The sequence below is a fragment of the Myotis lucifugus genome, unplaced genomic scaffold (assembly GCF_000147115.1).
Source record: "Myotis lucifugus unplaced genomic scaffold, Myoluc2.0 scaffold_51, whole genome shotgun sequence".
NCBI lineage: Eukaryota > Metazoa > Chordata > Mammalia > Chiroptera > Vespertilionidae > Myotis > Myotis lucifugus.
Genome location: NW_005871099.1, coordinates 5,783,829 through 5,809,733, shown reverse-complemented (window position 1 = coordinate 5,809,733; position 25,905 = coordinate 5,783,829). Strand labels below are relative to the sequence as shown.

The 25,905-nt window shown below is 40.5% G+C and overlaps 1 protein-coding gene across 1 annotated transcript in view; it reads left to right on the top strand.

Moving 5' to 3' along the window:
* CNTNAP2 (contactin associated protein like 2) overlaps positions 1-25,905 on the top strand; it is a 1,215,871-nt gene that overhangs the window by 633,971 nt on the left and 555,995 nt on the right. Inside the window, exon 13 of the mRNA XM_006088715.3 lies at positions 17,373-17,573. Within this exon, the coding sequence (XP_006088777.1) occupies positions 17,373-17,573 (201 nt within the window). The remainder of the gene's footprint in view (positions 1-17,372; positions 17,574-25,905) is intronic.

Genomic DNA, 25,905 nt, shown 5'->3' with positions numbered 1-25,905 from the left:
AGAGAGGAGAGAGAGAGAAAGAAAAGAAGAAGAAGAAGAAGAAGAAGAAGAAGAAGAAGAAGAAGAAGAAGAAGAAGAAGAAGAAGAAGAAGAAGAAGAAGAAGGAGAAGAGGAAGAAGAAGAAGGAGGAGGAGGAGGAGGAAGAGGAGGAGGAGGAGGAGGAGGGAGAGGAGGAGGCATGGAGAGGAAAGAGAAATAGAAGAAATGAGATTGAGGTGAAAAAGAGAGTGACAGATGGAGGACAGGGAGAAGAGAATAAAGTAAAACTGCTAAACTACCTCCTCTCCCCCACCTTCTACTTGGTGTCGAAATCCAGAGAGTAGGTGGAATGTAGAAATAACAGATTGTTTCAGGAAAGTGAGCTAGGGAGGCAGGTAGGATCTGAGAGAAGGGCAACAGGGAACTCTTTAAAGAAAGGTGATAAATATTCCTATACATGTTCTCTCTTCTCTGTGTGTTTGTTTCTGTCCTCTAACAGCTCTAGTCAGTAAACTTTTTACATGTTCCCTTCTTAACTCTGTGACTCATGCCTAGATTTAGTAACCCTGATCTGTATTTACCATCCGTTCACCTAAGGGGAGCCTTCGTGTTTCTATTTTACACTGTCCTCTGTTCATCCCTTCAAATGACCGACCCATTGAATTCTTATTTAATTGTGCTTTCTAGTCCATCTCTATTACATTTTCTATAGGTCAAGGTCAGGTCTGTTTTATTCACCACTAACAAGCCCATTGCCTAGGGGTGCAGAGTAAGCAAGGCATGTTTATTGAATGAATGAATACATCATTAATATCATACGAGTTAGATAAAGACCTTAAGCAGCTCATCTCAGAGAATCACTTTTCTCATGTTTAATGCCCCCTCTTTCAGCCCCCTCTCCATATAGCCCACAGTCCTTAATAAAGACCTGGGGCTCTTCTGAGCAAAAGTGGGAAATTCCAATTTGACTTTCACTAGCAATTCAGAAATATTGTTCCTGAGGATCCAATCATATGATTATTTCTTCTGTTTCAGGCCCTTTGCTGGGTACCTGTGTCCCACTCCAAGCAGTGACACCCTGTAGTGTTGTCACATGTGGTTGGTTGATCTGGAATCATGCCCCAGGCTTTCCAGTCCTGGGAGGCATCACCAGCAATACACCAGGCAAACACCATAACTGCAGAAGACTCCTTCTGTTTGTGCTGAAGTGAAAGGCATAAGTGGGGGAAAGGCATAACCACTTAGAATGTGGAATGTGGGGAAAGGAATTCTAGGAATCATGAATGGTACCAACATAGGAAGCAAAAGGCATGAGGCATTCCAGAACCCTGTGGATGGTTGTGGTCAGATAAGAACTTGACCCATGCAGATAGGCACTGACTACAAATCACAGCCTTTCTATTTAGTATCCCAAGATATAGGTCTCCCCAACATCTCATATTGAGGTCATCAACGCAGACATCCTGGTCTGTAAGCTTACCAAAGAGATCTATTGACCACGTCTTTTCCTTATGTTCATCACCATAAGGAATGAATTCAATGAACTGTCCATACACATAAGGCAATTTGTAAAAACTCCTTCACTGCTTTCCCCTTTGCCTAGTAAACAGAACAAGGGTTCAGTGCTTCCACAGGACAAAAACTTGATTGATGAGTGTAACAAAGTACTATCACGTGGATGGGTGGCTTAAAACAAGAAGAATTTATTTTCTCATAGTTTTGGAGGCTATAGGTCTGAAATCAAGGTGTCCACAGGGCCATGTGCCCTCTGAAGGCTTGGAAGAAACTCTTTCCTATCTCTCCCATCTTTGGTTGGATGCAATTCTTTGCATTCCTTGGCTTGTTGTTGCATCATTCCAACATCTGTCTGATTGTCACCAGGTGTCCTCTCCTTATGTCTCTGTGTCAAAAGTTCTCTCTTTTTATAAGGACACCAGTCATTGGACTTGGACCCATCCTAAGTCCAAGGACACCAGTGTTTGGACTTGTACTTCATCTAAACTTGATCACACAGCAAAGACCCTATTTCCAAATTAGGTCACATCCACAGGTTCAGGGTAGATATCAATTTTGAGAGAACACTTCTCAATACAGTACAGTAGGTTCACTTGGATCCAGATATCTCAGATAATACCTTGATAGTGTTTTTGAGTTTTTTATAGTTGAAAGCAACTTTATACACATAACAGAAGATGAAATAACTAAATTTGAGAATTTGGGTATACCTGCACAGGAAATTGCAAATGTTAGTCAAAGAATTTATACTCAGATCACCATTCTTTCCTCATGCAGAAATTGGAACAGACCCTGGACATGGGTGTGTTAAATCCTCCTCTGTCATCCGCCACTGATCTGTCCCAGGGTCTGATCAATTCTTTGGAACCCACTGTCATCTCTCAGTTTCATTCTCAGATACTTAAAAGTTTCTAGTCGTTTTTCTTCCTTCTTCCTGCTTTTTCACTTGTCATTTTTGTTGAAAGGTCAGCAAACTTGCTCTATAAAGAACCACAGAGTAAATACGTTAGGTTTTGGGGCCACGTGGACTCTGTCACAGCTCTGTGACTGCCAGTGCAATGGAGTGGCAACCAGAGACAGTGAGTAAATACATCAGCTTGTCTATGTTCCAATAAAACTTCATTTATATGAACTTTATAGTATTTCTGTGTGCCATGAAATTTTATTCCTTTTGACTTTTTCCCACCCATTTGAAACTGTATAAAGCATTCCCACCTTGAAGACTACAAAGTGGAGGTGGGCCAGAATTTCCTGACCCCTGCCAAGTCTCGTTCCTTCTCTCTGGTTGGGGTGTCTGCCTTCACTTCTTTTCAGGCATCAAGCACATTCTGCATATTCTGAAAATATTCCATGTCATTTTATTCCTCCTCACTTTCCCCCACGGCCTCTAAATTATCCTATCTAATAAAGAGGGAATATGCTAATTGACTGCCACATCCTCACAAGATGGCTGCACCCACAGCCACAAGATGGTGGTGCCCAGTCCCCTCAGCCCCGCCTCATCCAGCCGCAGTCCCCCAGTCCCCTCAGCTCTGCCTCATCCAGCCTCAGTCCCCTAGTCCCCTCAGCCCTGAAGGGGAGGGCAGTTGGGAACGATCATGCCAGCAGGGGAGTGGTTAGGGGGCTATCAGGCTGGCAGACAGCGTGGTTAGGGGCAATCAGGCAGGCAGGCAAGTGGTTAGGAGCTAGCAGTCCCGGATTGTGAGAGGGATGTCCGACTGCTGGTTCAGGCCCAATCCTGGCAGTCAGACATCCCCAGAGGGGTCCCGAATTGGAAAGGGTGCAGGCTGGGCTGAAGAACCCACCCACCCACTGCATAAATTTCATGCACTGGACCTCTAGTATTTAATAAGTGTAATTCAATTATTTTAATCATTTCTACTTTCTAAATATTGAAGGGTAGTGATATAGGTCATGGTGATATTCATGTGATAATTATTCCCTTATTTAACATAGAAAATTGTCTTTAAAAGTTCCTATGCAAAATGAATATAAATTGTAATAATCTTTTGATTATTATTAGAAGAATGTGTTTTCTCTGCTGGGTGATCAGCTTGCAAACATACCCAAAATTAGAGAATACAATGTTCTGTGCACCACTACCCAGCCTCACCTATAGCTGACCTTGTTTCATTTGTACCACTCCCAGGAATTATATTTGCCCCATGGAATTATCATGAAGCAAGTCCCACACATCAGTGGATATTTTAGCATCTCTTAAAGAGTATGATTCTTTTTTTAAAGCCTATCTACAATAACATTATCAGCTCTAAAAAACAATTATTTATAATTCCTTCATATCTTTAAATATCCAGTGTTACTCTTCCCCAACTGTTTCAGAATTGTTTTATGTATGGTTTATTTGAATTAGAATCTAACAAAAGTCCACCCACTGATTTGTTGATGTTTCTTAAGTCTCTTTTAATTAATATCTCTCTCTCTCTTTCTCTCCCTCCCTCCCTCTCCTTACAGTTTATTTATGAAAGAACCCAAGTTTTTTCCATTTGTGTTTCCCAGTCTTGTTAACTGATATGTTCCAGTGGCCTAGAGGTTTGATCAGACTCATGATGGAATTGTTTGCCAATAATACTTTAGGGTTGGTGGGATGTCCATCCATCAAGTGTGTAGTTGTCTTTATTTTGTGAGGTTAGCAGCCATTAGTGACCATTAATGCAATCATTAGTGTTGACAAAATCACAATATTCTGACTTTATTGTCATTTGTTCTTCAAACACTTGGAATACTTCCACAAAGAAAACTTTTCCTTTTCAACTAGTTGGTTATCCTGAGTTTTTATAGGGAAGGTGGGATAAATATTTGGTTATTTCTCTTTATTTACAAGTCTTCAAAATAAGTTGTGTTTCTAGCATTTTAGAAAGGTGACAAATGAAGTGATCTTTGTTGATTTGGTTTCATGGGCTATAAGCCATTGCAATTAGAGTTATTGATCGATCATATTGTCCCATTTTTGGCCAGTGTGAGCACCTCCAAGTTGGCTTTTAGATCTTTTTGACATGATCCTAGTGGTCACTGTCCTTTCTTACTTTGGGGTAAAATGGAATGGTCTAGACCAGTGGTCGGCAAACTGAGACTTGCAAGCCACATGCGGCTCTTTGGCCCCTTGAGTGTGGCTCTTCCACAAAATACCAGGTGCAGGCGCGCAGGTATAGTGCGATTGAAACTTCGTGGCCCATGAGCACAAGTCGGTTTTCGGAAAGGAGATAGACGAAACAAGTATACAAGACGAGTGTGGATGGGAGAGTTGGAAGGGGTTGACCTCAGCGAACTTACCTCAATCAGATTGAGGATGTTTTTAGCCAGCTTAGGAGTACCCTAATTAAGTTAATAACAATGTACCTACCTATATAGTTTAAGTTTAAAAAATTTGGCTCTCAAAAGAAATTTCATTCGTTGTACTGTTGACATTTGGCTCTGTTGACTAATGAGTTTGCCGACCACTGGTCTAGGCTAATATTTTGCCCCAGATCTGGAGTTTTACACTTCTCTTCCTTCCCCTTTTGCTTCTCTTACCTTCATTTGGAGTAGGAAGCATACATTGTTTACCTCTCGGGAAACCCTGCTGTTTTACAGGGTAGAATAGAATGTAGCTCTTCTAGCAGCAACATCACAGACTAAATCATGGAACCAACCAATTCAGCAACTCTGATACTGCTGAGATTAGAGATAAGTAGTTCACTTTTCTCTATGCATTTGTCTTGCACCTGTATTACGTTGCAGAGATCAATGGAGGCATATTCTCAAAACCAACTCACTTGTGGCTCACCCCAAGGCTTTCAGAAACATGACCTTTGGACCTCTAATACACTCACTATGGTTCAGTTACAGCAGACATGTGTAGCCATTATGGTGTTCAATTTATGCTCCTTAAGTTGAAGGAATGAATGATACCTCCAGCTTTTAGAAAGTGACTGTAGAGAGCATTTGATCTGATACCCCAGTTTTACTTGAAGATGCTAAGGCCTTGAGACTTCAAGTGATTTTGTCTAAGTTCATAGCACAACTTATTGGAAAAGTTAAGACCAAAATCATCTGGCCTTTAAGGCATTGTTTTTCTATCATATCTATTGCCTTTAACCTAAATTAGATAATTGAGTATCAATTATAAAATCATTGTTCATTTCAATAATCTTTTAGTTTAGAGATCTTGCCTTCTTCCCTTCCTTTCCACCTTTCTCTCTCTCTCTCTCTCTCTGTCTCACTCACTCTCTCTCTCTCTCTTTTCTTTCTTTCTAATGTAAGAATAGTAGTATTTATGTGATTGTCATCCCCTTAATAGTGAGTAGCAAGTCAAACAAAAGTCCAGTCAAATCCCAGGCCTGTGGGGACAAAATTAAACTGCCCACTAAGGATATACTAGTATAGTAATCCCTCAGCCCAGTCCAAGTCTTGAGTGATTTTTCTAGCATAATTCAAAAATTACTTTCTTTAATAATGATAATAACAGAATGTGTATTCTCATTTGACCTAATTCGGGTTGGTAGCCCTTTATGCCACAGAAATAATCAACACTTACAAATGAACCGCATTGGTGTTGCCAACATACTGAAATGGCAAAGAAAAAGAAAAAAGAAGGAAAAAAAAAGCTTTAGTAGTCTTCCAGCAAAACGCTCAAGGGCAGATTCATTTTCTTACCTGACCTTTTTAATTTCCAGATCAGAGAAGTGTAGCTTAGCATTTGGGGAAAATGATGCTACACCTTATCTATGTGTTAAACGCTATCTGTATGTCTTTGAGTTTCAGCTGGCCAGATGGCTGAGCAGGGGACCTTTACTTGTTTTATTTTTTACTATGGCCTGTCAAATGACAAAACTAAAAGAACTTGGTAACGCGTCTGATGCCCTTTATTCAAGGGGGAACAATTCATGAATTGGCGGAGTACAGCGCCTCACAGGCAGTGTAACAGTCTTTGTGGGGGATATTGGACAAGAGCGGGGTTTATAGAGTTAGTCTTAATAGAGACAATCAGAAAACAGGGCAGGATTGGCTGCGAGGTCGGGGATTTCCTTGTAAGGACAACAGGTCCCATTTTCTAGGGAAAGTTAAGGGAGCTCAAGCTGAGTGGGAGCATTGATTGGTTAGGTTTTCTCAACAGGTGCTCCTCCCAAGTGCAGGCTGATGTAGGGTTAGATTTGTGACATGAGGTGGCTTTCGTTCTGTGGGTGCCGGTATAGGAATTAACTTTATCAGACCTAACATTACTTCATTAGTTCAGTAAATATTTATTGAGCACTTGAGTACCTATACCAGGTCCTCTGCTAGACAGTAATTATTAAGCAGCGACAAGGATACCATATGCAAGAGTTGTGGCCACAACAAATGTTACAAATATGACATGAGAAAAATGCAAACCCAGTGGTACACATGGACTGTCAGGGAAGCAGAAAGAGATGAATGGAGAGCTAATCTGAATTTGGTGTGGTATTGGGGGTTGGGAGCAGGTGATATTTTCTGGCAAAGTGCTTAGAAACGGAGACCTGATAGACTAAAACCTGGCTCCGTGAGAGTGTCTCTGGCTCACAGCACACAACGTGCTGGGGTTAGAATTGCTTTAGTATTTCAGGAAGGCTCACAGAATCCTTTGTAAAAGTGACATCACCTCCTACATTTTCACTTCTGTTGCAATTAAAGGGAGAACACGTTTAGTCCCTTTGAATATGTTCACTCTGATAGCGTAAGGGTTTTCTTTCCCTAAAATGTGATTTCTAGCTAATTATCCTCAGCAAGGAACTTAATCTGTCAGACAGTTTCACAATGGGGGTTGCTTCAGTGAATAGGAACTGAGTTAATGGGAAAAATGAAATACTTAGAGGATTTGGTTATTTGGGGATTTTCTTCCAAGGTGATAAATGTTATCTGTATCATAAAAAAAATTCTTTTTTAATTAAGCCTGGTGCATGGGTTGGAGGGAGGAGGAAGAGCTGCAAATCTCATAAGGGGTAGTCACCTACAGCACAGCCCTCAGTGCCTCCAAAGAGGTGAATTGCTGGACTCAGGTGACCTTCCCAAGTTTCATGGGGCAGAGAGCAATGTGCAGGAGGGTCAACATGAAAGGAAGTGCCATCTTTTAAGATTCTGTCCTGTTAACAGTGAATCAAACTGCCATTTTCAATTGTATACTTTCTGTGACATCAAAGCTTTTTGGATAGAAACTTCAGAAAGGATATAATTACTCAGGTCAGCCTGTTCCAACTTGTGTTTAAACTAAGTGCTAAGAGAAAATAAAATTTCCCAGCAATAATACTAGAAAGTATAAGACTAGAAAAATTTAAAGTGTCCCATATATTAAAGAATTTGGTGTAGGTAATGGATGGGTTCATGATTTATATACTAAATCTCATGACTCGGATTATTCCAGCATTTGCCTGAATATTATTGAACATTAGCACTTACTTTTTCAAGTTGTACTGGAGCTACTTATTTTGGGTACCTTCTTCCCATAAGTTCTTTGGTGGAAATAAATACATGTTATTCATCTTCATGTGCCCAGGGCCTAAAACAGTGCTTGGAATAAAACAGATTGTTCATAAATGAAAGTTCACGTGCTCATGATACTCTTACCACGTGTGGACATGTACACACACCTGCCACAGAATAATTACTATCTTCCTGTTTAACCCAGGAAGAAAACGGTGGATTTAAGAAGCTCACTGCACCTCAGACATATTTTTATGTTGCTCTTTTATTTATAAATAATAAGAAATGTTATCTTTAAGGGGTCTCAGGAATGTTCAGTCATTAATCCAAGATGAGATTTACTTAGTCTCCAGGTTTTAATTCAGATGAAAATCTAACTAATGTTATAGGAAACAATAATCAAAGAGTAGCTTCAACATGTTACACAGCGTAGGAAATGCCTCGCTGCCACAGAGATGGACTCCCGGCTATCAAATACACACAAACCACATCTCTGTCCAGTGTGAGAGGAAAGGAGAGGGAAGATTAGCTTGTCGAAGTATTGATATAAATGTAGTCCCTAACTCCAGCTGATGGTAAAAGAATTTTCACATCTCTACCATGGAACAAACACATTAACAAATACATTTCTTTTCAGAAAATAGCTAATGTCTTCCCAGAAAAAGAGACACCATAAGCTCCAAATTGTTTTTCAGGTGGGCGAAAGCGAGCACTATTATTTATACTTGTTCACAGCACTGGGTCTGTCATCCATCTTTGGGCTGAAATGGTGAGCATAAAGATAATCAACATTTTCCACCACCTGCAGACCATCATCTGTACTTCGAGCTCATTTCTTTGATGCTTCCTGCAGAGGTTCCATCTGCTTTACATACCTTGTTTTCCTACACGTGATTAAAGCTGCTTATGCCACTGGAGCTGCATACATAGCTAGCGGTACAAAATGGCTCAAATTACCACAGCCTGCCGTGGTGGAGTGGCCTCGAGAATAGAAGGGTCTGGGCTACAGACATGCTTGTAATACTCACACAGTATCTATTTTGGGAGGAAAAAATGTGACATCAAATTTCTAATAATTTGAACTGTGTCTATAGGATCATAATTATTGAGAAAACCTTCTCAACAACATAATATTCTATAAAATTTATGGTCATTAAACTTATCTAGCTGGAACACTGATGAAACTTTTAAATAGATCCCCTTACAAATGACTTAGAAACTGTGTTATAACCTAACATTATTCTGGGTCTTTCTATCTAAAAGCTTTATGAACAGTTTTACCCTGGCCTGGTAGCTCAGTTGATTGGAGCATCATCCTGTACACCGAAAAAGATTGCGGTTGTATTCCTAGTTAGAGAATATACCTAGGTTCCAGGTTCAGTCACCAATTGGGGTGCATATGGGAGGCAACTGATCTCTCTCTCTCTCTCTCTCTCTCTCTCTCTCTCTCTCAAATCAATAAAATCAAATCAATAAAAACATATCTTGGGTGAGGATTAAAATAATAAAAATAAAAGTTTTTAAACAATTTTGTGGAAATTAATACTTTAAAAAACTAGGAGTGGTAACTGCTTAAGAAATCACTTTGACTATTCAGTAAAACATACATAATTCGTGTAATAGTTCCTAGATTATTATGTTTGTAAATCAAAATCATCACATAAGATTGATCTGAATTAAGGTACCTCTTATTTTTTTCAATATGAAATACTTCTAGTTGATATACAACATCCAGATTAAGAAATATAACATCAGCCCTGACTGGTTTGGCTCAATGGATAGAGCGTCCACCTGCGGACTGAAGGGTCCCAGGTTTGATTCCAGTCAAGGGCATGTACCTTGGTTAAGGGCACATCCCCAGTAGGGAGTGTGCAGGAGGCAGCTGATTGATGTTTCTCTCTCATCGATGTTTCTAACTCTCTATCCTCTCCCTTCCTCTCTGTAAAAAATCAATAAAATAGATTTTTAAAATAAAAAAAGAAATATAACATCAAATATAAAATTAAAGCCTATCCTCCTCAAACTATTCCAAAAAGTCCAAGAGGAAAGAACACTCCCAACCTCTTTTTATGAGACCAGCATTATCCTAATTCCAAAATCAGATAAAAACACTACAAAGAAAATTACAGGCCAATATCCCTGATGAACATTGACGCTAAAATCCTCAAAAAAATATTATCACATTGGATCCAGCAATATATTTAAAAGATCATACACTTGACCAAGGGGGATTTATTCCAGGGATGCAAGGCTGATATAGTATTCCCAAATGAAAAACTGTGATATATCACATAAATAAATTGAAAGACAAAAATCACATGATCATATCAATAGATGCAGAAAAAGCATCAGATAAATCCAACACCAATTTTTGATAAAAACTCTCAGCAACGTGGGAGTAGGGAGATTATAATAAAGACCATATAGGAAAAACCTACAGCCAACATCATACACAACGGGAAAAAAATAAAACCATTTCCCCTAAGAACAGGGACAAGATAGGGATGTCCGCTTTCACCACTTTTATTCAACACAGTACTGGAAGTCCTAGCTACAGTAATCAGACAAGAAGGAAATATACAAGGCATCCAAATTGGGAAGGAGGAAGTAAAACTGTCATTATTCACAGATGACATGATATTATACATAGAAAATCCTACATACTCCACTAAAACACTCTAGATTTAATAAAGCCTGTGTAAATCACTAATCCTATTCCCCTTGTCTTGTTCCTGATCTTAGAGGGAAAATTTTCAGCATCTCACTATTATGATGTTAGCTATGGGCTTGTCATATACAGTCATACATAAATAGTTTTAAAACTATGAATTAAACTTTTTTCTCTAAAGATTTTTAACACCCACACATAGGACCATAGTGCTAGACCTTTCAACCATGGACTATTATTATGGCTCTGCAATCATATACTTCATTATTGCAGACCCTTTAGTTTCTAGTCCATCCAGATCCCATCTGCTAAATCCTTTATATCTCCAACATATTTAGTTTAAGCTGTAAGAAGAATGAAATTGCTCTTATCTCCTTCTCCTTCTTATGGCTCATCCCTTTATAACCTTTGCAATTCATTGAAACTAGCATGTCTAGTTGGTCACTCACAATTTCTAAAGCTGCGTTATATGGACTTTCGATCTATGAGCTCATAGTACCCTGTGTATATAGCACTTGTTTGTGATTTCTGATTTCAAGCTTATAATTTCTAATTTCTCATCTCAATGGACTCCAAGCTTGCTGAGGACAAAAACATAAGTTGTTTTTGTTTGTTTGTTTGTTTTCATCTATATGTCCCGAGAAGCTAACACAGAGCTGAAACAGATCAGGAACTCAAAGCATGGCTTCCTCTAAATGATGGGCTTCTTCCCTTGGATATGTGCTCCCATAAGGCTGCAAATTTTTAAAATTTGAAAAAGCCATCTTTATTATGCTATAGTATTTAATTCGAGATCCTTGCTCATATCTTCCACACACTTGATGTTTATTTGTTGGTTGATTAAATCAGGATAACAGCAATTAAGACTTCTATGTCCAAAGAAAGCCACAGGCAAAGTTATTGAAATACAGAGGAGAAATGTAAGGGTATACAAAACTGAAGTCACTAGTTTTGTCCAGCAGGCCAAGGCATATATGCAATATGGAAAATCTTATGTGAAGCATATGTTATAGTTCAGCTCCTGTTGTGTTGTTCTAAGAGTGAGAGACCCACAATCATCCTTGAAGAGTAGCTAGAATCGGTAACAAGGCTGCTAAGGAATTTGTATGTTGGCCATTTTCACCAAACAAGTTTTATATACCATTTCAATTTAGGTAGTTTATAATAAAATATTCTCTTGTTAAAGATTATTTCATATTTACTATGACTAAAGGTGAAAAAAGCTCTCAGATGAACAAATTGGTTGTTAACACTACAGCAATACTGTTTGAAAATAAAAAACATGTAAATACATACGTAAATGTATAGGACACAAACCATTTTCCCACTGAACTCAACTCAGATTGGCTTTATATTAAAACTAGAGGCCCGATGCATGAAATTCATGCAAGAGTCCCTTCCTTCCCCCAGCTGCTGGCACCGGCTTCCCTCTGGCACCTGGGACCCCGGCTTCCATTGCAGCCCGGCTTCATCCAGTCTAATTAGCATATTACACTTTTATTATTATAGATACACTGTACATTCCTGCTCTGTAATGTGAACTTCAGATTGTATATGGGTAACATGAAAAAGATTCAAAGAACAACACAGACATATAGAAACTGATTATATCCTGAGAGGAGTTATTCTTTGCCTTTTCCCCCTGATCTTTTTATGGCTTTACCAGTCCCTGGTCAGAACTCAAGCCATACAAGGAATTGAGTTATCATGAGTGAATTACTTGAGAATCCAGGTAGGATAAGGACATGCAGTCATTGGGATAAGTAGCAGAGGGGTCTTTCTAATGTACTCATGTCAACATAATGAAACTGGGTAATCTTGAGACCCCCCCATTATTGCCAAGGAGAGGGATGCATTCACAATATGTCCCATGTGTGTCCCAGTATTTGAAACATATTAAATTAGCTGTATTTAAAACAATTTACAATGTGACAATTTTTTTAAAAATTCTTGCCTGAGGATATGTTTTTATTGATTTTAGAGAGGGAGGGAAGGGGGAGAGAGAGAGAAACATCGATCAATTATTTCCCAATCATGCCCCAATGGATTGAATCTGAAATCTAGGTAAGTGCCCTAACCAGGAATCGAATCCACTACCTTTCAGTACAGGAGATGATGCTCCAACCAACTGAGCCACCTGGCCAGGGCACAATGTGACAATATTTAAATATGTGATTGCATGAGATAGATACTAAGCTCTCAGCAATTACAGAGGGCATTTTCATAACACACTAATCCAAAAAGAGTATTTGAAATACACTACTCTGTCAATTGTTTCTTTATGAAAATGAAATAGTGGCAGACACAGAATTCAGCATACATAGTAGTTTCTGTTTGCATTACACACATATCTAATAATGCATATTATATAAGCACACTGTTAATATAGGATTATTTTTCCACTATGATACTAGAAAATGGCACTCATATATGGAATTTAATGAACAAACAGAATTGCCAAGCAAAATAGAGGCAAACTCATAGATAGAGAGCAGGCAGACAGCTCTGGTCAGGGGGCTTGGAGGGGAGTGATTAAGAGAGAGAGAGAGAGAGAGAGAGAGAGAGAGAGAGAGAGAGAGAGAAGTAATAGACATGGACAATAGTGTGGTGATTGTGGAGATGGGGGTGCAGGTGGAAGAGAGCATAGAAGGGGTAAATGGTGATGGAAAAAATAAAATACTACCAAAATAAAATCTATACACCATAACCACCTTCTTTCTTCTAGATATGGGATACTTGCAAAATGCTTAACATCCATTTATGATTTAAGCTTTAATGGCTCCAAAGGAATCATTTCAATGTGTAATATGCAAGCATTAAAAAATAATTTGCAAGATGCATCATCAGTAATTGCTTTATGCCATCAATTGGAGCTTATGTATTACTTTTTATAATGCCACGACATTAAAAGTTTTAAATGTTTATAAAGATATATGTATATTTTTCAAAACTTTTCTAAGGTAGAATGTTATTGATGCAAAGAATAGTGTCAGATAATAAGGTAAAGCATGTTACTTTAACTTGCTCCAGATTTCCAACACCAATAGCTTTCCGTCTTACTTGAGGTCACACCCAACCCATCTTTATTACATCTCTGACCTCCACACCTGCTCTCCTTTCCTTCTTCCTCACTCATGGACCTCCTCCTAAACCTGAATGATACCAACAATACTCCAGAGTTAGAATATTTGTATTTGCATCCCTCTGTCTGGAATCCTTTTCCCCAGTCACATGACTTGCTTAATAATGACCTTATTTATCTAAATGTGACATTTCCTCTGTGTTTAAAAATGCAATCCCCATACACATGGTCTATTCTTCCCTTCCCTGATTTAGTTTTGTCTTCACCATGATCACTTGCTAACTAACTAACTAACTAACTAACTATACACACACACACACATACACACACACACACACACACATATATATATATACACACACACACACATATATACATATAAAACTGTAATTTTTGGCTTATTATGTTTTGCCCCTCTAAAACATAAGAATGTAAGCTACAAAAAATTTATGAATGCTTTTCACTCTGTGGTTTCCCCAGTGCCTACATCCATATCTGTTATAAAGTAGGGACTCAATAATAAATGAACGAGTGGGCTCTAAAACAAACATAGATAACCCTTGAACACAAAGGGTTTGAAGCTGGCGGGTTCACTTATATGTGGAAGTTTTTTCAACAAATGCTAAAACAGTATTTTCTCTTATAAATGACAATCAGTTTGGTGTCAGAATCGTGTCAGAAATGACAGAATTGCCCTAACCCGTTTGGCTCAGTGGATAGAGCATCGGCCTGCGGACTCAAAGGTCCCAGGTTCAATTCCAGTCAAGGGCATGTACCTTGGTTGCAGGCACATCCCCAGTGGGGAGTGTGCAGGAGGCAGCTGATCAAAGTTTCTCTCTCATCGATGTTTCTAGCTCTCTGTCCCTCTTTATCTCTGTAAAAAATCAATAAAATATATTTAAAAGAAAAAACGAAATGACAGAATTACTCAAATATATTATAGCTGCTTTGCTGTATTTTCTTTTCTATAGCTTACTTTATTGTAAGAATCCTATATAATAAAAGGCTAATATGCAAATCGACTAAATGGCGGAATGACCGGTTGCTATGATGTGCACTGACCACCAGGGGGCAGATGTTCAATGCAGGAGCTGCCCCCTGGTGGTCAGTGTGCTCCCACAAGGGGAGCACTGCTCCACCAGAAGCCGGGCTCATGGCCAGCAGGCACAGCGGCGGTGGCAGGAGCCTCTCTCGCCTCCGTGGCAGTGCCTGCTTAGGCCCACTCCCCGTTGCAAGAGGGTGCAGGCCGGCTGAGGGACCCCCTCAAGTACACAAATTTCATGCACTGGGCCTCTTGTACAGCATAAAATCCATATAACATACAGCATATATGTTAATCAATTGTCTATATTTAATAAGTAAGGCTTCTGGTCAACAGTAGGCTATTAATAGTTAAGTTTTGGGAGTGTCAAAAGTTATACACAGATTTTTGACTGCACAGGGGTTAACAACCCTCACCCCCATTCTGTTCAAGGGTCAGCTGTGTAAAGAAGATGGTGCACAGTGGGTAGATACTTAAATGTGTGCAGGGAGGGGAAGTTTAGGGTCAAAAAGACCAAAATATTAGAAACTCATCAATATTAACAAATGGAGTAATGTCATTACAGTTATTGACAGAGAACATAAATGAATGACCATTTTTTTACCTGCTTAATGTTTCCCTTTATGAACTTTATTTTGTGTATATCAAAAAAGGGACCATTATCCTTTGGAAAAGGGTACGATTAGAATGCTATTCCATCACGAGTTAAAGAAAGAGAGTTCTGAAGTATTGCTACAGGGCAAGGTAAATGGTAAGGATTTTAAAAAGAGGGGGGGATAGAACTTAAGATTCAGGGATTCTATGTCAAAGTCTGATTGTAACCTAATTTAATTAATGGATCTTTAATTAGGTGGAGGTAAATCTGCAGGCCTGGATATAAATGACAATCAGTTTGGTGTCAGAATCGTGTCAGAAATGACAGAATTGCCCTAACCCGTTTGGCTCAGTGGATAGAGCATCGGCCTGCGGACTCAAAGGTCCCAGGTTCAATTCCAGTCAAGGGCATGTACCTTGGTTGCAGGCACATCCCCAGTGGGGAGTGTGCAGGAGGCAGCTGATCAAAGTTTCTCTCTCATCGATGTTTCTAGCTCTCTGTCCCTCTTTATCTCTGTAAAAAATCAATAAAATATATTTAAAAGAAAAAACGAAATGACAGAATTACTCAAATATATTATAGCTGCTTTGCTGTATCAGAGGAGCTAAAGGAAGGCAAATCTGATCAGGCCAAAGGTAAAACTGGAAATATCATTATATAGAGAATAAATTAATGTAGGAGGCACCGTAACAGGATTTGTTTCTATTGATTTAAGAGCAGCTGGAAAGTGTTCAATGCAGAGACCTGTTGTTACAGATAAAGGGAAATTATTGCTTGGTGGAGTCTAAGAGGTGGCCTCCTAGAATCTGCTCAGATCATCATAGCAGAGCAGAACTGGAATCAAAGTGATTTTTAAAAGTTCCTACATCAAGTATTTGTATCCTATTTTTTTTTGTAAACTCGTTCTTCTATGCAACTAATATTTTTGAAGGCCCCGTATATGCCTATCGCCGTTCTAAGCACCTTGCATACACCATTGAGAACAATCCCTGCTTTCTTTCCATCTCATGTGAGGAGACAGATGTAAAAAATAATTAAAATGTGGAGAAAAACAAAGTGGATGGGGAGATGGAAGGCAGCTGTGAGTGGGGCGTGGGCATGGGGCGTGGGGTGGGGATGGGCGGGACTCAGCAAAGGAAAGGTTAGCCTTGGAGCAAAGACAGGAGAAGACAGAAAGGCTCCAGGAGGGACCTGCCTGACGTGTTGGAGGAGTGCGCGGAGGTCAGTGTGGCAGGAACCCAATGAGCCAGGGGCAGATTAGCAGGGCCTGAGGGAGAAGCGACAAGGAGGACAAGGAGGGCTGGGATTATCGAGGGCCTTCAGCCATTTTAAGACCTAGACTTTTACTCCGAACAAAACCAGGTGCCAGGGGAGGGCTTTGAGCCGAGTATCAGAATCATGGCCACATAGCGATGCTTCCCATTCAGACATACACTGGTTTTAATTTAGCCACATCATTCTTACATCTGCTTCTCCTCTTCACACACTGAAATGTTCAGGGTTCAGAAGCCCAAGATAATTTCTCATGCGCATTATCTCACCTGTAGAGCATTTCAATACCCGAGAATGCAGTGTCTAATTTCACCCAAAAGGTCAGGTTGGGGAGAACATTAGTTGACAAGATGAGGAGGAAGATTCTGCACGTACAGGATCCAGAGACTTAAGAGAATGGAGGTAATTTAGGAAGGAGCAGAATGCTGTTCTGCTGGAGGAGTGATGGGCCCGAGTCAGGAGGAGTGGGAACACAGTGGGCCTCACTTTCCATGCTGGTGACATCAGAGCATCCGCCAGGTACTCAGGCTATTTGTTTTCACTTGCAGGATATATCTTGTGTTTGTTTTTCTTTTTTAAAAAAAATTCCTTTTCTACTTTGTTCATGTAAACAGAACTTAGGTATGAGAAAAGGGTAGTGGTCACTTTAAGAATTACTCTACTTAACTCTGTCTACATCAGCTCCTGGAAAATACCAGTGAAAGTGTAGCTCAATTATTTTCTGGCATTGGAGGGAGCATTTGCATACTAATGACCCATTGCTGTGGCATTTTTCTCCCCACAGAGGACAAAGTGTGGACCATCGTGTCTCACGATCTACAGATGCAGACCACGGTGGTGGGCTACACCCCAGAGAAGTACTCGGTGACCCAGCTCGTGTACAGCGCCTCCATGGACCAGATCAGCGCCATCACCAGCAGCGCCGAGCACTGCGAGCAGTACATCTCCTACTTCTGCAAGATGTCCAGGTTGTTGAACACCCCAGGTAGGCTGCCCGTGGAATGTTACTTTTAATTATGGTCTCAGCTGGTGCTTTGAATTGCCCAAACAATCCAACAGGTGTGGCTTGCTAGCATAGAGCCCAGAGTGGAGAATGCTGGCTGCTGTGAGAAAGTAAAATAGAATGATGGTCTGTGTTTCCAAAGGATATACTGGAAATATCTTTACCCCAAAAGCCATCTGTTCTGGGGTTCTTGGCAGACAATTGAACATGTTGATAGGAAAGTCAATGCCCCCAACTATAGTGTAAGAGTGGGAATAAAGGATGCGCTGGGATTCAGAGAAACAGTGGCTGGCTCCGCCTTGCTCTCCCCAGGTGTGTGACTTTAGGGGAGTTCATTGAATTCATTCCTTAGTGCCCAACGTCTTTTCAGTCAAATAGGAATCATGATGCTTATTTCAGGGTAATTGTGAGGATCTAATGAGGTTATGTACTATTTATTATAGGGTTTGATGCACTTAAGGACTTAATAAATAGCAAATAGTATATTGATTTTTTTTTTAATATTAAGCAATTTTGGAAGTGTCATTATGTCAGAGACCAATGGACTAATCAATGGCTAAAATCATGTTGTATCAGAGCTGGTGTTGTAAGGAGTAACTTACAGAGAAGAAGAATAAGCAAAACAGTACACAATATTATGAAGACTTGAGTGTTCTTTATGTCCAAAGTCTAGTGCTAAAATTACAGATGAGTGTAATCTATGAACTCCAGAAAAGTAAAATAGGAAGACAATTGGTTTAGGCAGTTAGAGCATCCGCTGTTGGGAGAAAGAGAGGATTGTGGCAGAAAGGCTCAAGGCTGGTGAAATAGCATAAGCAAAAGTCTAGAAGAGAGAACATGAATGACCTTAGGCCATTCTGGGAGCAAAAGCAGAGTTGGTGTTGAAGAGCAGTAGGAAACTGGTTGGAGAGAAGAACTGGAGGACACAGATGCCATGCCGTGGAGTTGGGATTTCTCCTGAAGGCCAGGGCTTCTCAGAATGTCATGTGCCTTAGAATAACCTCCAGAGGCGAATAAAACGGACTGCTAGGCCCCCTTCCTGAGTCTCTGATTCCGCAGGTCTGAGGAGTGACTTGTGAATTTGCATAGGTAATGCATCCTATGGACTGGATTGTGCCCCCTCCTAATTCACAGGTTGAGGTCCTAATACCCAATGTCAATAAGAGATAGAGCTTTTCGGAGAAAATTAGACATGAGGTCTTAAGTCTGGTTTCCTGATCTGATTGGATCGGTGGCCTTTTTTTTTTAAAAAATATATATTTTATTGATTTTTTAGAGAGAGGAAGGGAGAGGGATAGAGAGTTAGAAACATCGATGAAAGAGGAACATCGATCAACTGCCTCCTGCACATCTCCCACTGGGGATGTGCCCGCAACCCAGGTACATGCCCTTAACTGGAATCGAACCCGGGACCTTTCAGTCCGCAGGCCAACGCTCTATCCACTGAGCCAAACCGGTTTCGGCGGATCGGTGGCCTTTTAAAAAGGGGAACAGTGAGCTCTTTCTCTCTTCATCATGTGAGGACATTATGAGAAGGCCGGGAAGAGAGCTGTCATTAGAAATCAAACTGGCCAGCACCTTGGTCTTGGACTTCCAGCCCCCAGACCTGTGAGAAAATAAATATCTTGTTTAAGCCAGAGCCTGTGAGGTTTTGTTATGGCAGCCCAAGCGGACTGATAACAGTGAGTTCCCGAGTGATGCTGACATTGCTGGGTGAGAGACTGCTTTTTGATCCTGTTTCCAGTGCTAAGAAAAGTCAACCAAGGACTGTAAAAATCAAGGCACAATGAATGAATCTCATCAGCTTGTCTGCACTCAGTTTTATGAGTGAGGGCTCCTTATTGAAGTTTATTCCAAGATTTCCATCAGTTGGTCTCCAGTTCTGGGGTGAGGATGAGGATAAGGGGAAATTGCTGAAGAGAAAAATAACTTGGTACCATCCGCTTTATTTTCTCCCCTTCTATTAAACTCCAAAGTGAACTTTGACTTTTTCAATTTTGTTTTGGTGGTTAAAAAAAACAACACACACAATGCAACTTCCAAATGAGTTTAACTTACAGTTCAGACACCAGGGGAATGAGGTTGGAGGTAAGAAAAGCAATTTGCCTTTAGTGCTTTGGTCTTGCAGTTCATTCCTCTCTTCCCTCGTTGAGACCCTCTGTCCTTGCCCCCAGCCACCAAGCAGCCTCACTCACTATCACCCTCCTTTTCAAAACACAGGGCATCCCGAACATCAGAAGAATAGGATAAATTTGATTTTAAACAATGTTTTACTTACATTTCTAATAATAAGCTAAATACAACTTCAGCTTCAAGACACCTTTTCTGAGGAAGAACTACTAAACTGAAATTAAGAGTTAGTTGTTAACAATAACGATTTTTTAAAAAGAGTGAATTGTTCATCTGAACAATAAACACACTATGTTCTTTGTGTTTTCAGATATGTGTAGGTTATTACTCTACTTAATGAATTGACCTTGACAATCAATTTATCATATGCTTCTTGCCTTTTGGTACTTGCCTCTAAGTATCAAATTTTCACCCACATTGGTACTTAATATTTACTGATTGGAACGAAATGAAAAATATATAGTTTTAAATGTTGCTTCATCCAAACTTCAGGCAGTTGTTTTTATTATTACTATTTCTTAAATCCTCACTGGAGGATATGATTATTGATTTGAGAGAGAAAAGAGAAACATCATTGTGAGAGAGAAACATTGATCAGTTGTCTCCCTGAGGTGCCTCGATCTGGATCGAACCTGAAACCTTTTAGTGTATGGGACGATGCTCCAACCAACTGAGCCACCTGGCCTGGGCCAGGCAGTTGTTTTTAAACAAGTATGTACATCAGAATTTTTAGGTAGCTTTTCAAAAGTGCTGATTGCCCAAACTGATTTGATAGTACTTGGTTGGGCCCATGAATGTTTGCTTTCAACAAACATCCCTGGGTAATTCTCTGCAGGACATTAACAAACCATCTTTCATTTCTGCCCTGAAGGTTTCTTAGGTAAGATTTTAAGGTGTCAGTCCTCCATGTGGGAGAAGATTAAAGGGAATATTAGGACATGTCTGACCCATTGAAATAAAATGTCATACATAATTATCTGCTCCTTCAGCTAAAATAAATTGGCATAGTAGTACTTTTTAAATCTTTTTCATAGACCAGTCTCTAAATATTGTAAAGTGAATTTCAGCCTGCCCTTCTGAGTCATTTTTTCACATTTTCAATTTTTGTGTTCCAGGCTCACTAATCTGTAGAATAGCTGAGGCAAGAAAAAGGATTGGTTGATATAGCAGGCTTTCTTGTGTTGTTGTGTTCTGTATATCCTATATAATAAAAGCCTAATATGCTAAGTGCCTGGTCGTTCAAGCAATCAAAGTGTAATGTGCTAATTTTATGCTAAGGCTGCTCAACTGCTTGCTATGACTTTCACTGATGACCAGGGGCAGATGCTCCGACCAATAGGTTAGCTTGGTACTGGGGTCTGGCTGATCAGGACTGAGTGAAACAGGCTGGACATGCCCTGGAGCCCTCCTGCAGTCCCTCCCTGGCTGGCCAACCTCCTGCATCCCTCCCCGGCCCCGATTGTGCACCAGTGGAGTCCCTCGGCCTGGCCTGCGACCTCTCACAATCTGGGCTTAGGGTCCTCCCCCCCTAGGGCACGAATTTCATGCACTGGGCCTCTAGTGTCCAAATAAGAAAGAACACAATTTAATAAAAATCTTTAATTTGCTCTTTTAGGGAGCTGATGTTGTTATAATTGTTTTTCCCCTATTCCTGGTAACATTCAATTTTAAATATCCATTTACTCATTCTTAACTAAGACTGAATTATATTGCAACTTCTGTAGTAGTACTTGTGACATCTGTTGGAATACAAAGCACATTCATTATAGTCGTGGCAATTAAAATGAATATCAAATGAGTTTATAATAGCTACGCATTAAAAATGTTATTTTTTTTCTAAGAGTCTTACTCAAAGACTGCAGTTGGGACTCTATAGTTTCTAATGATATTTATGATAAAGAGTTGATTTTGTATGCATATGGACTCTTTTATTTTGATAGATGTTTGGTTGTGCCATACCATTAGCTAACAAATGTAGAATTACTCATTATTGATTTCTCACAACTTTTAAAAGGATAGTAATATATGACTTGCAATGTTATATCTTCTTTTTATCACCACAAAATTTAAAAATGGAATCAATTTTAAGGTAATTCTTGGTCATATCTGTTTCTGCAATGTAGCTATTAGTTCAGTTGTCCTTAACCAACTTTATAGAAACAATACAAAACTATTTTCTTTCACAGAAGAGTCTATTTGGAATGAGAAATACTAATTTGAGAATGGAGAAATTAATTCTACCCACATTAATGCTATCTAAAACCCACAAAAAAGTTAGTATATCATATTTATATTCCAGGAATTACAAATGTAATAATATCTGAAGTGATGAAAGGTAAGAATCATTAAACTATGAAATCTACTTCTGAAATAAAAACCCAAGAATTTGAATTTGATAAATTAGCCACCAAGAGAGTTTCATTAGATCCCATTTGAGTGAAGTCTTAGTCAATAATCCTAATGCTTTTAGATGGCCAACATATTTCTCTGTATCTCAACAAGTCCCACACCTGCTTTAAAATGCTATGTGTGTACCTTAAATGCACTGAGTCATGTATTCATTTTACAAATCATTACTACTTAAGAATTTCCTACTGAAGTACTTTTTCCCGACATATGCAAAGATTTATTTCATTGTGGAGGTATAAAATTTCTATCTTCTATTTTCTGATGATATTTACTATTGTTTTCATTGTTTTACAGTGTCTCATTTCTTTTAATTTCTCAAAATAATCTAGTTCTCATCAGTCATAGTTTTATTGCTTCTTTTGTTGAAAGAAGCAATATAAATTATCCATCCTTTTGGGTGGTTTATTATTAGATTTTGTATCTATTGAAAAAGAGTTATGTTCACAATTTTTGCCTGTAAAGTAAGCTGTGTAAAATTCAATATACTTTCATGATACTAAACTGTGATTTAATGGCATCCAAAAGACAGGAAAGCATGACTCTGGCATTATAACTTATAACCTATTTTTAGAAAAAAAAATTCTAAACTTTGGCAAAGTGAATTTTCCAAGTCTGTGTTATGCATTCTAAGAAACCATGATGTTTAACTTTTGAAACAACATAACTAAAAACATGGCCCAATTACAGCTAAAGAGTATCATTTTCAATAAATGAGATTTATTGTGACTAATCAGTATATTAACCAAAATATCAATCATTTAATTAATTATTGTGTTAAATAATGTACTAAAATTGGAGGATACAATTAAATGGGACAAGCAAGGAAGATAGTAATAACTAAAAGGTAAAATTAGAAGATTAAATCTAATGTTATTTCACACCCAGAGAATTAGAATTTTTATAGAGGGAATATTCTGTCAAAAGGGACAGAATGGTCACAAGGAGAATAGTTAAAGGCTATTTCATACTATGGATAGGAGTTGATGAAAGCATGAACTGGAATCATGGATGAGCTATTCAATCAACCACATATATTTATTATTTCTTGTGTATCAGAAATTGTGATGTATAAGCTGAGACGTGAAGGATTCATATGAGTTAACTAAGAAAAATAAAGTCAGGGAGAATTGTAGATTAGAGATGTCACAATGTGCAGTGATTCTGGGATGAAGGTCAAGGGACACAGTACTTGGAGGAAATGGAGAGGTCAGAAGGGCTGGAATAGAGAATGTGAGAGAGAGAGTGGAAGGGAGACAGGGGAGATCAGAGCCTCTGCATGATGGTAAGGATTTCACTGGAAGGCCAGGGCAATGATTCTACGTATGGAGGATTCTGGCAGTTATGCAGAGAATAGAATGGAGGAAAGGCAGAGCTGGTGTGAAGAGACAGACCTTTGGCACAGTGACTCAGGAGTATAGATGAGACTAGACGGCTGGAAAGTTCACTGGGAATTAAGAGGACAGATTCCTGTCTTTAAGTTCAGATAGTAGAGACTGCAGGATTCATGATTGTTTATATGTGGAGTAATGTTAGGGAAGGGGAAAATACAATCTTCCCAAGCACCCAGGAATAAAGATAAAGTGGATGACTGGTTGTGCCATACCATTAGCTAACAAATGTAGAATTACTAGATGTTTGGTGAACAGTTTGGTGAACAGTTGTAATGCCTCCTTAAGATGACTCTGGGGTTCATGGGAGGAGCAAGGAAAAGAACAGAGGGAAAGAAAACACCGATATGAAAAAAGAGAGGATACAGCTAACTAAGGGACTTAAAACGAATGATCAGAGCAGCAGGAAGAGCTTCAAATCAGGGAAGCCTTACAATGGGGAAGCTAAGAGAAATGAGCGCTTAACAATAAACAAACAAGTGAAAAGCAAACAAACAAAAAACAAGAAAACCGAGATGTGGTCAGTGGTGAGAAATCACAGACAGGCAGCTCCCAGCCTTTGGCCTTGGGAGGCCCCTGGAGTGTCCTGTTGGTGGGGTCTGGTGGGCAGAGCCACTGAACAACTAATGAGAAATGGAAACGGTATGTGAAGGTTTTCAAAAAATTTGATGCGCCCTAACCGGTTTGGCTCAGTGGATAGAGCGTCGGCCTGCGGACTGAAAAGTCCCAGGTTGATTTCTGTCAAGGGCATGTACCTTAGTTGCAGGCACATCCCCAGTGGGGGGTGTGCAGGAGGCAGCTGATCAATGTTTCTCTCTCATCGATGTTTCTAACTCTCTATTCCTCTCCCTTCCTCTCTGTAAAAAAATCAATAAAATATATATTTAAAAAAATTTTGATGCTAACAGGATGGCTAAATACAGAATTGCTAATAAGATGGCAAAGCAAGCATTTGGGATTTTTTTTAAATATTTTTACTAGAGGCCCGGTGCACAAAAATTTGTGCACTCGGGGGGCGGGGGGAAGGGGGTCCCTCAGCCTGACCTGTGCCCTCTCACAGTCTGGGACCCCTCGGGAGACAACGACCTGCTGGCTTAGGCATGCTCCTGGGTGGCAGAGGGCAGGCCCAATCCCTAGGTGCAGCCCCTGGTCGGGCTCAGAGCAGGGCCGATTGGGGAGTTGGGGCACCGCCCCCTGTCATGCACAGAGCAGGGCATATCGGGAGGTTGCGATGCCACCCCTAGTCACACTCAGGGTACGGCCGATTGGGGGGTTGGGACACCGCCCCCTATCACACTCAATGCAGGGTCGATAAGGAAGTTGCGGTGCCACCCCCTGTCACGCACAGAGCAGGGCCGATCAGGGGTTTGGGGCACTGCCCCCTGTCACACACAGAGCAGGGCCCATCAGGGGGTTGATGAGCTCCCCCCTGTCATGAACAGAGCAGGGCCAATCAGGGGGTTGAGGAGCTCCCCCCTGTCATGCACAGAGCAGGGCCGATCAGGGGATTGAGGAGCTCCCCCCTGTCACTCACAGAGTAGGGCCAATAGGGGAGTTGGGGCACCGCCCCCTGTCACACACAGAGCAGGGCGGATCAGGGGGTTGGGGCGATGCACCCTGTCACACACAGAGCCACAGGGCGATCAGGGGGTTGGGGAGCTCCCCCCTATCAGGCACAGAGCAGGGCTGATCAGGGGTTGGGGCACCTTCCCCTGTCATGAACAGAGCAGGGCGGATAGGGAGGTTGTGGTCCCGCCCCCTGTCACACACAGAGCCGCAGGGCAATCAGGGGGTTTGGTCGCTGCCCCCTGTCACGCTGATCCCGGTGCCGGGAGGCCTCGCTGCTCCGCTGATCCCGGTGCCGGGAGGCATATTACCCTTTTACTATATAGGATAGAGGCCTGGTGCATGGGTGGGGGCCGGCTGGTTTGCCCTGAATGGTGTCCTGGATCAGGGTGGGGGTCCCCACTGGGGTGCCTGGCCAGCCTGGATGAGGGGCTGAGGGCCATTTTCAGGCTGGAGGGTGACTGAAGCTCCCAACCTGTCCTTTTTTTCTTTTTCTTTTTTTTATTCTGGGCCAGCTTTAGCTCTGAAGCTCGGCTCCAGCTCTGAGGCCTTGGCTGCTGAAAGCAGGTTTCTGGCCTTTGTTTACCTTCTGTATTTGAAACAATGTTGCGGTCCTGCTGGCTGAAGCCTGGCTGACTAAAGCAGGTTTCTGGGGTTTGGTTTAGCTTCTATATTTGTTATAATGTTTCTTAGAGTTGCAGCTCAGAGGCCGGCAAGGCAGGCGGGGAAGCTTGGCTTCCTCCGTAACTGAAGCAACAAGCCTCCCTGTTTGCGTCAGCTGCCTGGCTGCCGGCCGCCATCTTGGTTGGCAGTTAATTTGC